Consider the following 13,096-nt stretch of genomic DNA (forward strand, 5'->3'; position numbering starts at 1 on the left):
ATCCTCTCCCACAAGACCCATTTTAACCAGTGTGTAATAAAGCCCCGGCTCATCCACCCTCTGATTTGGGTCAGATGAGATGCATTTTTAGCTTTTCTGGGGAGTTCATGCCAGCGGGGGAAGCACAAGGGGGAAGAAACAAACAAATAGGCTGCAGTCATTGAAAGAGAGAGGAGTCAGGAGTCCTCTGCCTGCTGCCACCGCTAGCCATTCTGGTCCAGACCTGGGCTGGGACCACCTCTCAATCTCTCTCTCTCTCTCTCTCTCTCTCTCTCTTGATCCCTTGCTCCCAACATCATGTGCTCTCCCTGCACTATCTTCATCACCTGTGCTCTCCTCCCCATTCCTGCTGCCGCTTATTCAGAAGTGAATCAATTCTCGCCACCAGCTCCCAGTACAGGTGCCAGGATCCACCATGTGGGCCCTGCCTACCCTGCCCGCCTGCCTGCGTCCAACAACCAGAGCCAGCATGCCCAGCGTCCACCGCCTTGTCCCTGCTGCCGAAGCCTTGCTGCCTGTCAACTTCCTCAGCGCCCCCCTATCTTTAGTGGGCTAACTCAGCTCATACTTTCAGACCTGGCCCAGGCACCACCTCCTCCTGAGGTTAGGCGCTTGCCCTCCCTCTCTCCCAGCTCTTACCACGCAGAGATGCAGCTGGAAAGTGGGTGTGACTGTGATCAACCTGGGGGAGAGGAGGCAGAAGCGACTCGGACGTGAAGTGCTGAGGGTGGGGGTCAAGATAGGGGTAGAGAGACCAAGGGGGCTGCTGCGGGATGAGCTCTGGGTGTCAGGAATCCCCATAACCCATGGGGCGAGGGGGCTGCCAGGAGTGGAGAGAAGCGTGTCCCCAGTCCAATCCCAGGTGCTTCTGAAAGGTGCTGGCCAAGCAGCCACGGCGTTAGGAGGGGCTGGGGTGGGACTGGAAGAGGTAGGGACAGGAGTGTGACCCTGCTCTGGCCTCCACAGGCTGAGGGACCATCCACCCAGGGAGGAGAGCAGGACACCTTGAAAATGTCTATAGGCAATTTACAAAGCTTCGGTTATTAAAATTGTAAAAGGAACAATGTGTCTCCTGATGCAAAGCTCATCAGAAAGAAGGGTAGTGACGAAGGCTTCCTAAAACAGACAACAGGAGGGTTAGACAAAGCTGGATTAGTTATATCCCCCAGGAAGCTCTGTCCCTTCCTTTTTCTCTTCGCTCTGACGTCCCCCATGGTCTCTAATGGAGGCCGCCGCTCTGTGCTCTCCAAGCTTGGAGCCCATGGCTTCCTCCCTTCCTTTGTCAGGGAGGCTCTCACCTTCTCCAACAGTCTGAGCCCCCAATCTCCCTCCAACTGTCCTGGACATTCATTAATTAAGTCCCTCAGGCTGTTGGAGATGAGGGCGGAGGGTCTTCAGACACATAAGAAGCCCCTACTCCATGAGTACGTTGAGCAAGCTATTTTGTACAAGTACACATTTGGCCAGTTTTCAAATGCGAGCAGATGGGATTGTGACAGATTCAACCCGAAGACACATAAAAACATTACTGAATCACAGAAGCCAGGCAGAGGTCCACGAAATGCTTTGAGCTTCAGAAAGGGATCCTCATCTTTAAAAAGATGAGCCTCCCACCCCCAGGACTGGAATGTGAGTTCCTTGACAGTGAGAATGGTTTGCTCCTCTCTACCCAGCACAGGATGGAGTATGGAGCTTCACACCAGCAGGCATCTGGCACGTTTGTTGCTGAGCACCCATGGGCCTCGTCATCTGGAAGTGGTCAGTATCGCCTTGACTTTCCGGAGGAAGAGATGACCCAGGAACATAAATAACGAAGCTCTCAGTAAGCAGCAAGTGCTGGGGATGCCTGGCTCTTCTAGCAACGTCACCCAGCCACACACTGTGCCCCTGTGCTCACATGCTGCCAAGGAGAGCAAAATGCTCAGCCAGAAAACTGCATGAATTAAATTCCCAAGGGGAAAATGGGAGCATCTTATTTCTTCTGATTAAACGATCTATGGATCAGGATAAGAAGAATCCTGCAGCACAATTGTACTTCACAATTGCTATCACCTCAAAACATAGCAGGCACAGCCAGCTGTGAGACACCCCTTTTTGTTCCTGAGTATTCACAGTTTGAAAGGTGAGGAGAGGGTCCGATTGTGGCCTATGAAGAGGTTCCATCCCTGGGAGATGTTCCCTCCCGTCCTCTCCCAGGAGGAGCTGGGTAAGCTGGGAGCATCCATCACAAAGGATTCCACTCTGGTCCACGATGTCTAAACCTCACATCCCACCTCACCCACAGAGCCCCTGAACCCTGAGCAAGTTAGACACATGGGAGCAGTTTTAATTTCATGCACCACTTCCTGATCACCTACTATGTGCCAGGTCATGAGTGGGCTCTTGTATGTGTATTACCTCCTTGAATCCTTCCAATGACCCCGTGAGCTGGTTATGTCTGCTCCCATTTTCCTATGAGGAGACTGAACCAGGAGTGGTAAAGTCTCAAGTCCCAGGATGTGCAGTGAGTCAGTGGTCTGCTCCATCCTAAGGGCTCCATGTAAGAGCATCCAACAACCGACAGTTGGGACGATGGTGGAAGGAACTGGGAATTCGGTTTGCATACACCTTAAGATGGCTTCTAGGATGTCGGGGCTGGGTGGGATCTTCTATAGTTGAGGATGCTGAGATCCAGAGAGGGGGAAGAGACATCTTCCTAGGCAGACAATGCAGCTTCACTCTTAACCACACCAGGGTGCTGGTTCTGGCACCAGGAACCACAGCTGGCACAGGGCATCCTTGTTTTGCCACCCCCGCTCAGCTCTCTGCTGTGGGCAGGAGTCTGTGACTCTGTCTGCCAGGACCCCAGAAAGAATTATAACACACCAACCTCACCTCGAAGGTTACTCTCCCTGCTTCCCACCACCCAAAGCCCAAGATGAGACCAATTAATCTTGGTTTTCCCAGGACTTTCCTGGTTGAAGCATTTGAAAGTCCCATATTCTGGGACTCCCCTGGGTCTGGGCAGAGGGGGATGGTAGGTCACCTAGATGATCTCCATCTTCTATATAAACCTCCCGCCTCCGCTGCCTTTCGTGATCATGTGTTTCAGCTTCCCGAGACACACTGTGCAGGGCTTACAGTCTCAACCAACACTCTCGAGAGGCCCTGCCTAAGTCAACGCCAAGAGAGAATTCCTGTTGTCCTTGTGGCTTGGTCAACCCTGGCAACCCTGAGAGGGGGCAGCCCTCTGCCTCTGGCTCTGATGGAGCATGGAGGGGCAGAAGGGGAGGAGACAGATGTGACGGAGATGGGAAGAAGCAGGGGATTGCAGGTTAATGAAATCAAGACAAGGAGAAAAGGGAGCCAAGGGAGGTGTAGCGAGAGGAGAGAAAGAGGGAGAGGCAGCAACATGGGTCATATAAATAAGCAAATGGGCAGTTGCCACGGCCAGCTGTGGTCCAGGTTTCAGTGATGCCCACTGAGCAGAGAAGGATTTAGAGTTACATGGGGCTGTGGGGTTACTTGGTTTAACACCATCGTTTTGCAGATTTTGAGAAAACTAAAGCCTATAGGACTGGAAGGTAAGGGTCTCCAGAGCATAATCATGTCAAACTAATTTTTTTTCCCATACAACCCAGAACTTTCATGGTATTTTGTGAGTGACAGGTTCTTAAATGTTCATTAATAAGGATGGTGACAGTAGTGATATTTATCTCTGGCAATCCAGTCCACTTCAGCAGGTCTTTCTGTGTCACTGTCAAGACAAGGCTGGATAATTATCTTGGAAATTTGAGCACTGTGGCCACAAAGGATGAGAAGGTGGCCCCAATCTCCTGGGAAGCAGAAGAAGGGCTGGCCCCACACGTGGGTAGCTGCTGTGATGGGGTGATTGGAGGGTACCTCACTAAGCTCTCAACACCCCAACGTCCCTCTCTCTTCCCAGCCTGAAATGATGCTACCCAGCTCGCCATTCCCACCACTGGGAATTCCCACCAGGGCAGATTTTAATGAGGAGCTCGGCTGGTGGGAACCACTAGAGCCCTTTTTAACCTGCACCCAAGTTTTCAAGGATTTCTGGATTATCTCAAGAGCAGTACAGGTGAGCTCCTCAGGACAACTGCTCACCCCCACAGAGGAGCCAGGGCACCTGACCCTCGGGACTTAAGCCCACCGTCCACACCACTGGCCATGCAAGGTATTGGGAAGGGGAAGAACAGTGATAGAAACAGGGAGAGGAAGGGGGAATAAGGGGGGTGGTCTCTCTAGGAGAAGGGAATGAATGGGAGCAAGGGAAAGTGGGCAGGGGACAGTCTAATTTATAGGGAGGCAAAAGCCACAGTGGGTGGCTCATAATCCCGGCTTCCTGAGGGTATCGCTAACTATCCTCCCTCTCAAAAAGGACTCCCTGGTCAAAGATGTCAGCTGCCAAGATCTGATAGGCCGTTTTGGTTGGGGGAGGTCTTCACTGTGAAAGCCTGTGTGGGAATTAGGACCCGATGGGAGGGCTGAGGAGTCAGTATTGGGTGGCATGTTGGAAAGCTCTGGGATAGAGGACAGAGCCCTCTGGGATACAAGTCTGGAGGCCTGACCTCCTGGCCTAGCTCCAACTAGAGCCAGCCTCCTCGAGGTCACAGGAGTAGCAGGGGCCTCGCCTGGGTCCCTGGGCCCCCAACCTATGGGCTGCCTCTACCACACAACGTAGCTTCCTGCCCAGGGCTCTGAGAAGTGCTCTTATTCAGACTCTAGCTTTCTGTCATCATATGAGGAGGGCAGGTGGGGACAGTCCATCTTTTCATCCATCCCTCACCCCTGGAGTTGAAATGGCAACCCACTCCGGTGTTCTTGCCTGGAGAATCCCATGGACAGAGGAGCCTGGCAGGCCATGGCCCACGGGATCGCAGAGAGTCGGACACAATTGAACCGACTAAGCATGCACCCCTGGAGGCAATTCAGCATCAGGACTTGCGGCTCTTTCCTCTGCCCCCTCCCTCTCCCTGAAACCAGCCCACGTATGGAAGCTTCCTGGATGAGGCATCCCTGCCTTTGAGGGTCTCCTGTCTCCAGCAGGCAGTCTGCTCTCCCCTTCATCTGCCGGCCAGGCGTCATCTCCTGGCCAGCCGAATCCTCGGTTTCCATGCCATGCACCTCTTGAGGCCCCATAATTATTGCAGGAAGTCCCTGGGGCCTGGCCCAGTGGCACCCATGGCCCTGCCAGCCCTGGCTGTCTGCCCTGTCCCTGGAGTCCTCCGTCTGCCCACAGCCTGCTGCATCCAGACCCTGCCTGGGTCACAATCTCTGGCCAACATCATATGCATATTTCAGAGGATCTGCACACCCCATTGACATGGGTGCTCTGAAGCCCTTAGGGCCAGGAGTGGGGGTGACATAACAAGATGAACCACCACAACTGGGCTTTGATTGAAAGCAAACTCCACTTCACAAGCCATATTTAATGCTGAACAAAAGGTGGGTGTGCAGAGACCGTCTCTGTGGATGATGCATTAAGGATGCAAACCCGAACACAAATGAAGCAGCCACAAAATTATAGATACTAGTGGGGCCTGGGTATAAGTGCAGGGAGTCAGCAACCACTGGGGGGCCTCCCAACCCTCCCCCCTACTGAGAGGTGGTGTCAGTGTACAGTGTCCCCTCCCCGTTCCCAAGATCTTGAAGAGGGAGTCTTCCGGCTGGAGCCTAGGGAGAGAGGCGGGGCTCGTCTACATGGTGACAGAAACGTCCTTCTCTTTGTTATCTTACTATGTTGCAACTGGGAGGAGAGGAAGGAGTAGCTGCAGGTCATTTGATGTCTTGGGATTAAGATCCAGCTCCTCTTTGGCAAGATGCATGACCTGGAAAGAGTGGTCAGCCCTGTTGAATCATAGCTTCCCCTGTCAGTGAACGAGTTGAACTAACTTCAAGGTCTCTTCAAGGTTTGACAATCCCTGAGTCTATGACAAATAAAAGTGCAATGGAAGAACCAGGTATGAGGCCCCAGATAAGTCGCTCTGTTTCTTTGGGCCTTAGTTCCCTTTGCAAAATGAAGTAGGTGACAGTTCAGTTGAGGTGTATCAACTTGTCTAGGCCCCAGCTTCCAGATATTTGTTCACACACCAGTCTAGATAGTTCAGTCTAGACAGTATTTCTTAGATGAGATTACCATTTACATCAGTAGATTCTGAGTAAAGCAGATGACCATACATAAAAAGTGTGGGCCTTATCCAATCAGTTCAAGACCCTAAGAGAAAAGAGACTCGGATCCCCAGGGGAGGAGGGAATTCTGCCTTCCGACCCTTTCAGGCCTGAACTGCAACATCAGCTCTAACCTGGGTCTCCAGCCTGCGGGCCTGTCCTGCAGATTTTGAACTTGCCAACTCTCACAATGACATGAGCCGATTCTTTGAAATAAATCTCCCCTTCTTGCTCTCTGTACACACACACACACACACACACACACACACACACACACACACACACACACACACATACACACACTGTCAGTTCTTCTCTGGAGAACTCTGACTAATGTGCGGTAGTTGGATAAGTTGGTGGTCCTCTAACATGAGTCCTGTGGGTGCTAACCCACATTACATCACTGCAGGATCTCTTGAAACCACCAGCGTCCAGACCCCAACCTCAGACCGGTTGAACCAGACTCTCCAGGGATGGGGCCTGGGCATTGGTGTTTTAAACTCCCAGGGCCTCTCCACGTGCACAAGGCTGAGAACCACCATGGAGTCACTTGGAAGCTTATTAAAAATGCTGCTCCGCCTAGGACTACAAATCAGAGCCTTTGAGGTGGGGTCTTGGCATCTTCAGATGGAAGGAGCGCAGGGGTCAGCTGCTCTCCAAAATTTGCCATCTCTGGGCACAAGTTGCCTCTCAGGGCCCTCCTGGCTTCAGCAAACAACAGCCTGAGTTTTGGGGCCGGAGCTCACAGGTCCGCTCAGGCGGGGACTGAGGCCGTTGCAGCGGGAGAGGCCAGCTTGAGGCAAGAAGTGGCTCTGCCTCCCGCCCTCCCCCGCCCCGCCAAGGGCACGCAGCACCCATCAGGAGGTCACCCACCTCCCGAGGGGGCGCACACAGTGTCCCGCCCACCTTTGTATCCCCGCCCAGGGCAGGGCCAGGTGCAGACGGCGCTCACACAGACCATTGTTGCCTCACTGACTGAACAGATGGACACATTGTCTCCTCAGGGCTGGGCTCACCTGTCCCCGAGGTTCCGTGGGCGGCACGCCTCTCCCCATTCCCGTCCTCCCTGCTCCAACCTGGAAAGGCCCTGCCCTTCCGCGTCCTGTCGGCTCCCTGCTATGCTCAGGGCCCCGCTGACACCCCCTCCCCTGAAAGATCCTGCTGACTCTTCTCTGCCCACCCACAGTGCATCTGACGGGATGACAGGGGGCTGCAAGGGTGCCCTCCAGCTATCTCACCCACGTGCCCTCTGTCAGCCCCAGACTGGGGAAAGGGGCCACCCCCAGGGTCTACCCCGAACAGGGCAGGCGGCTGTGAGAATGCACGCTGGAGAAAGTCCCACCTTGTGGCCAGTGGAGGCCCACGAGAGCAGGTCGGGGCGCTCTGACCGCTCCCACCGTATCCCGCCCCCCACTCCCATCTGGGAGCCTCTGTTATCAGGAGCGAGGCTTTGAGCTGCACGTGCCTGATTCTGGACTCTGTCCCTTCCAATTCCGGGACTCTTAACCGGAAGGCCTCCCCACTGCCCTGTGAGTGGAGCCAGAAAGGTGTTCACTGTCCCCGGGAAAGGCACAAATGAGGGGTAGGATTTGAGCCCAGGTGGGAGACTAGGCAAAAAATGTGATAAAAGGCTCAAGGGGTTAGTGGCTGGGCAGTTTCTTCAGGGGAGTCTGGTCTGGCCCCTGGTGGAGAAGAAGAGAGGGAAGGGATGTGTCACGCTCCGGGTGAGGCTCCTGGGATGGCTGCCCCATTTCACAGGGGAGGCAACGGGGGCTCTCAGAGGTGACTTCACTCACCCAGGGCACCTGGCAGGGCCAGGACCCAAACCCAGGTCTGTAAGACTTCAAGGGGATGCCAAGGAGGCAGACAGGGACTCACTGCTTCACCCACTCAACATACACATGTTAACCATTTATGTGCCAGGCATTAGGAGGCTTATAGCACTGAACCAAGGTCCACACTGAGTTTTGATTCTAGTGAGTGAGGCATGGCATACTTTTGGGCCCTGACATCCTAGAAGGAAACAAGGTTTGGTGCTGCCTACTCGGTTCTAGAATTATCTCCCCTAGGATCTGGCATGACAAGCCTCTGGCTACAGACTGGTACCTGGTCTCCCGCTGTCAAAGTCACAAAGACACTGTCATTGGATGGCGCCACCTGAGAAAAGAATTGGTGCTACTTTACCAGTCAAAGTATAGAGGTGGCAGAAGGAAAAGGAGGGGCAAGGCCGTCCACGATCTTAGTGGGTGATGGCCAAGAACCCAGCAATGCTGGGAAGAGCCCACCCCATCCCAACGTGGGGCCACACCTCTTTCCACACAGTGTGTTCCTGGAGAAGGGGAACCCCCTGCACTGAAACAGCACCAAGAGGTCAGGTCAGAGATTCCCCTTTGAGTCCTACTTTGCATCCCTTCACCCTGTCACTCCCTTAAAAAGCTGCCTCCAACTTGAAGCCCAGAGCAGCTACAAAGGGGGACAGGCATCTGTGCGTGATGGAGGGAGGGATGCAAACATGCCTCATGACAGTCTCTGGATAAGAAGACAGACACCATGGACCCTCCCCCCCACCCTCATCTTTCCTGATGTTTCTGTGCTGATTCTTTCCTTAGCTTCCTTCTGAGCCTGCATTCTCCCCTTTCCCAGCGTGTCTCAGAGCCCAGCCTCGTGCACCAAAAATTCCCATTAGTGTACACTGAGATTTCTGGTCCAAAAAATGTGCACATGCCATTTTGATTGTAACTGCTTCTTCCCAGCAGCTCCTTAAGGGCAGGGATCATGTCATACTCTTTTAATGCCTGCAGCACAGTATCTGGTACATTGTAATGTACAGGCATGATAAATGAATGAAAATTTCATGAGAACTATGGATTCTAAGATATCGCAAATGCAATAAAACACTCTTTACACAAAAGTACTATACATACTGTTTAACTGATTCAGAAAGTCACTGAAGCTAACTCAGGTCCTTGTTATGAACGTAAATGATGACCTAAGAGTCTCTGAAAAATTCCTGATTATCTGTAATTCTGAGTGAAGATGCATGGATGACTCAACACCACCAAAATAAAACAAAAACCCCACAACAACCCAACTCAAAAATGAGCCAAAGACTTGACTAGACAGTTCTCCAAAGATGTTCTCAACTGACCAATAAGCACATGAAAAGATGATCAATATCACTAATCATTAGGGAAATTCAAATCAAAATCATAATGAGATACTACCTCACACTACTATCAAGAAACCAAAAAGTGTTGGTGAGAATGTGGAGGAATTGGAATGCTTGTGCATTGCTGATTGGAATGCAAAATGTTGCAGCTGCTATGGAAAACAGTATGGTGACTCCTCAAAAAATTAAACATAGAATTGCCATATGATCAACAATCCCACTTCTGGGTATAAACTCAAAAGAATTGAAAACAAGGACTCTGAGAGAGATTTTTACACCCATGTTCATAGGAGCATTATTCACAATAGCCAAGAGGTGGAAACCACCCCAAATGCAGCAAAGGTGACTGGATAAGTATATTCACACAAAAACCATAAAAAGGAATGACGTTTTGGAACATGCTTCATCATGAATGAACCTTGAAAATATTATGTTAAGTGAAATAAGTCAGTCACAAAAGGACAAGCATTGTATGATTTTACCTAAATGAGATACTTGAAATTGACAAATCCACAGAGACGGGAGCAAAATGGTAGCTGCCAGGGGCTGAGGGGTGGAGAATGAGGAGCTACTGTTTAATGGTTATGGAGTTGCAGTTGGGGATGATAAAAAAGGTTCTGGAGATGAATAGCAATAACAGCTGCACACAACCTATATACTTGATGCACCTGAATAATACCCTTAAATGGTGAATTTCATGTTATCTAAGTTTTAATAATGAGTGAATGGGTGAAGCATGGGTGCCCCTTGGAGACGGCCTGAGGTATGAGGAAGGCATCTGATGTCTGGAATCAGTCACCATCTCTAGTCCCAGCTGTGTGGGATCATGTGACACTTTGCCTCTCTGAATTTCAAGTTCCTCATATGGCAACCCACTCCAGTATTTTTGCCTGGAGAATTCCAGGGGCAGAAAAGCCTGGCAGGCTATAGTCTATGGGGTCACAAAGAGTTGGACACAGCTGAGTGACTAACACTTTTCATCTGTAAAATGAGTAGGAATACCCCAAACAGGGGAAAGGTACTTACTGTACAAAATGGACCCAAGGATTAAGTGAGCTGACACGTGAAGCTTACAGGACAAGGAAGGAAAAGTTACCTCTCCCTCCTCCCAGCCAGTCCCTGGACAGTCACTTCTATTGACCAGGTTTGTCTTAGGCACCCAACTCCAGCTCACCTTTCCCCAGGGATGCCCAGCCTTCCCACGTCCCGCTCCTGAAGGCTGGCTGCCAGCTTCCCACACTCGATTCATGTAGGTAGGGGGGTGAGCTGGCCAAGCCTCCTCAAGGCGCTTGCAAAAAGCAAACAAGCAAACAAGCAAAGACCGAAATGGGAAAGGTAGAATTTCACTCTCCGTGGGAAGTTTGTGGCAGAGGTATTTTTAGGATGGGAGAAGGAGGGAGGTATTTTTAGGATGGGGTACTCTTCCCATTACTCCTCAAATCCCACTTCACCAGTAACCACCTCCTCTTGGGGGGAAGGGTGGACAGGGGGGCCCCTAACTGCCTCGTTTGGGAACTGAGGCAGAGCCCCTTCTGCAGAGGAGTCGGTCACCCTACGGTTCGCCCTGGGGCTGGGACCCCAGGTGTGTGACCCCGGCCGGGTCCTGCCAGCCTCCTCCCTTTGGCAAACGGAGCCTGGGGTTCCCTTCCCCCGGCCGGCCACATCCTCACTCTCCCTTCAGGATGACCTGAAAGGGAAGTTTATAAGAGGAAAAGGAATGAAAAGGATCCATTTAACAGCGCACAGTGGGCGGGGGAACTTCCTGACAGGAAACGCTGTGGAAACCGGGCCCCGTCTGGCCATGGAAAACTGGTTTGGCTCAGAATCGGCCAGAGTGGACAGGAGACCTCGGGCAGCCGTACATCACAATTAAACTGGACTTGTCCAAGTTCACGCTCCTTCTTGTCCCCTCTAAAGCGAACAGACACTATAATAATGTGCACACCACAGGGGGAGAAAGGTACCACTTTTTTTAATCCAGGAAAAAAAAAAAACCCACCCTAAGGGGGAAAAAAAAAACAACAACCCTAATTTAGGTCGAAGAGACATAAAGGACTACTGCTTCAGAGAAGGAAATCAGCAGCAGATGTAGGCAGCTGAGCAGAGCCAGGCCGAGCAGGGCCCCTGCCACGGGGCCACCAGCCTGAGTCACCCGGGGCGGGGAGGGCAGGCGGGCAGGCGGGGCGATGGGCAAGGGGTGTTTATCTTTATTCTTGGGTTGGGGTGTGGGGTGCCGGAAACAATGGGAACAGAAGAGTCCCTGGAGCTGGGACAGGCGCGGAGTTGCAGGCAGGAACAGACAGGCTCCCAGCGGGCTGCTCTTCTGGGCCAGGGAATTCAAACAGGCCCTGAACCTGAACAGGGAGAAGGCCTCTCCTCCCCGTTCCCCACCCAAGGAGACCTTGCAATTCCCTGTTTGCAGGGCTAAGTCTGGCTGTGGCTGGCCAGCTGGTCTCCGCCCCTGCTTCCCCACCCAACTGTCTTTAAGAGCCCGGCCCGGCCATCCTGCTGCTGGCGTGGGTGGCTCAGCCCTGGCCCGGCCTCCAGCTCTGCCCGGCACCTTGTCCTTGGATCATGTTCCGTCTCCTCTCCTAGCAGTTCCCTTCTTTCCCATAGCTTGAATTCATTTCCTGCAGTTCCCAAGGGAACTGTGAGCTCCGGAGATGAAGGCCTGGCCCCTACGTCTGAGGACCCCAGTTCAGTCTGCAGTAAGCAGCCTGGCGTCACTGCCCCTGGAATGTGGGCTCTCAGGGAGAGGGATGGCTCCTATCTTGGTGGCCCTGTAGCCCTCCAGGAGTGGGCCAGCTCAGCGAGTGCCTGTCATATGAAAGGATGAGTACCAGGGGGCATCCAGAGAGCCCCCCAGGAGAGCACAGCGGCTGAGAACATCCCCGCACCCTGAGAGGATAAGCACCCACCCTTGTATAAAGCGGACGGTTTGCATGAGACCCTGAGGTCAAGTAAAGACAGAACTTGGGCTGGGACACAGTGACCCGATTCTCCCAGCCCCCAAACCTCCCAGTGATAGAATGGAGAGGAGATGGAGAGCCTATCCTTAAAGATGCTCCCCTGACCCAATGCAGAAAACAGAATCAAAGCATCTCTTAGCTCAGAGCTCTGCAGCCTGGGAAGCAGACTTGGGAAATGGTACCGTCAAGGACATCTGCTTGTCAAAGGAATTGAGACCCCGGTCTCCTGCTGTTCCAAGTCCTTCCCATTCTATGAGGTTTTTGTGGTGAGTCACATAGTTATTAACATACTGGCCCCCTGTTTTTTAAATTCTCAAATTTCCCTTGACCCTTAGACCCCACTAGTTAATTAAACTCACATCTTTGCCAGCATCAAAATAGGTCATCTCTCAGAGGGAAGAGGGAAGAGGGAGAAGAGAAAAAAGGTGTTTTGCAGTGTTCGCAGCATTCAAACCTCTGCGCTTTATCTTAGGCATTGCTTCTCCCACCCACAGTGCTACAGGCACCATCCCTAAGAAACACATGTCCGAGCCTCATCAGTGTGAGTGCTGCCATGGTGTACATCGGTACCTAGCCCACACAACAGAGTCTTGGTTTCTACCTAGTCATTCTACCTACCTCTTCCCGCTCCAATGCCCACCTGGTTCTTTGGGTGACAAGGGACATAAAAGGGACCCTCCAGTTTTAGCTGCAGCTCCTTGCATTCTTGTCTGGCACTGTGGAGGGGCTTCGAGCTCGGTGCCTGGACAAGAAGACAGAAGCAAGGTCAAAGTGGCAATAGCCAGCG

General features: G+C 52.3%; 1 protein-coding gene across 7 annotated transcripts in view; it reads right to left on the reverse strand.

Annotated features, from left to right (window-relative positions):
* Positions 1-13,096, reverse strand: part of ZBTB7C (zinc finger and BTB domain containing 7C) — a 378,538-nt gene that overhangs the window by 32,820 nt on the left and 332,622 nt on the right. For 2 of the 7 annotated variants that reach the window (XM_065932666.1, XM_065932667.1), the window contains one exon: positions 12,950-13,051. The exons of the other annotated variants lie outside the window; for them this stretch is intronic. In XM_065932666.1, coding sequence (XP_065788738.1) covers positions 12,950-12,975 — 26 coding nt within the window. In that variant the 5' untranslated portion in view covers positions 12,976-13,051. The remainder of the gene's footprint in view (positions 1-12,949; positions 13,052-13,096) is intronic. 7 annotated transcript variants of the gene reach the window in all.

This window comes from Muntiacus reevesi, chromosome 4 (genome assembly GCF_963930625.1).
Source record: "Muntiacus reevesi chromosome 4, mMunRee1.1, whole genome shotgun sequence".
In the NCBI taxonomy this organism is placed as follows: domain Eukaryota; kingdom Metazoa; phylum Chordata; class Mammalia; order Artiodactyla; family Cervidae; genus Muntiacus; species Muntiacus reevesi.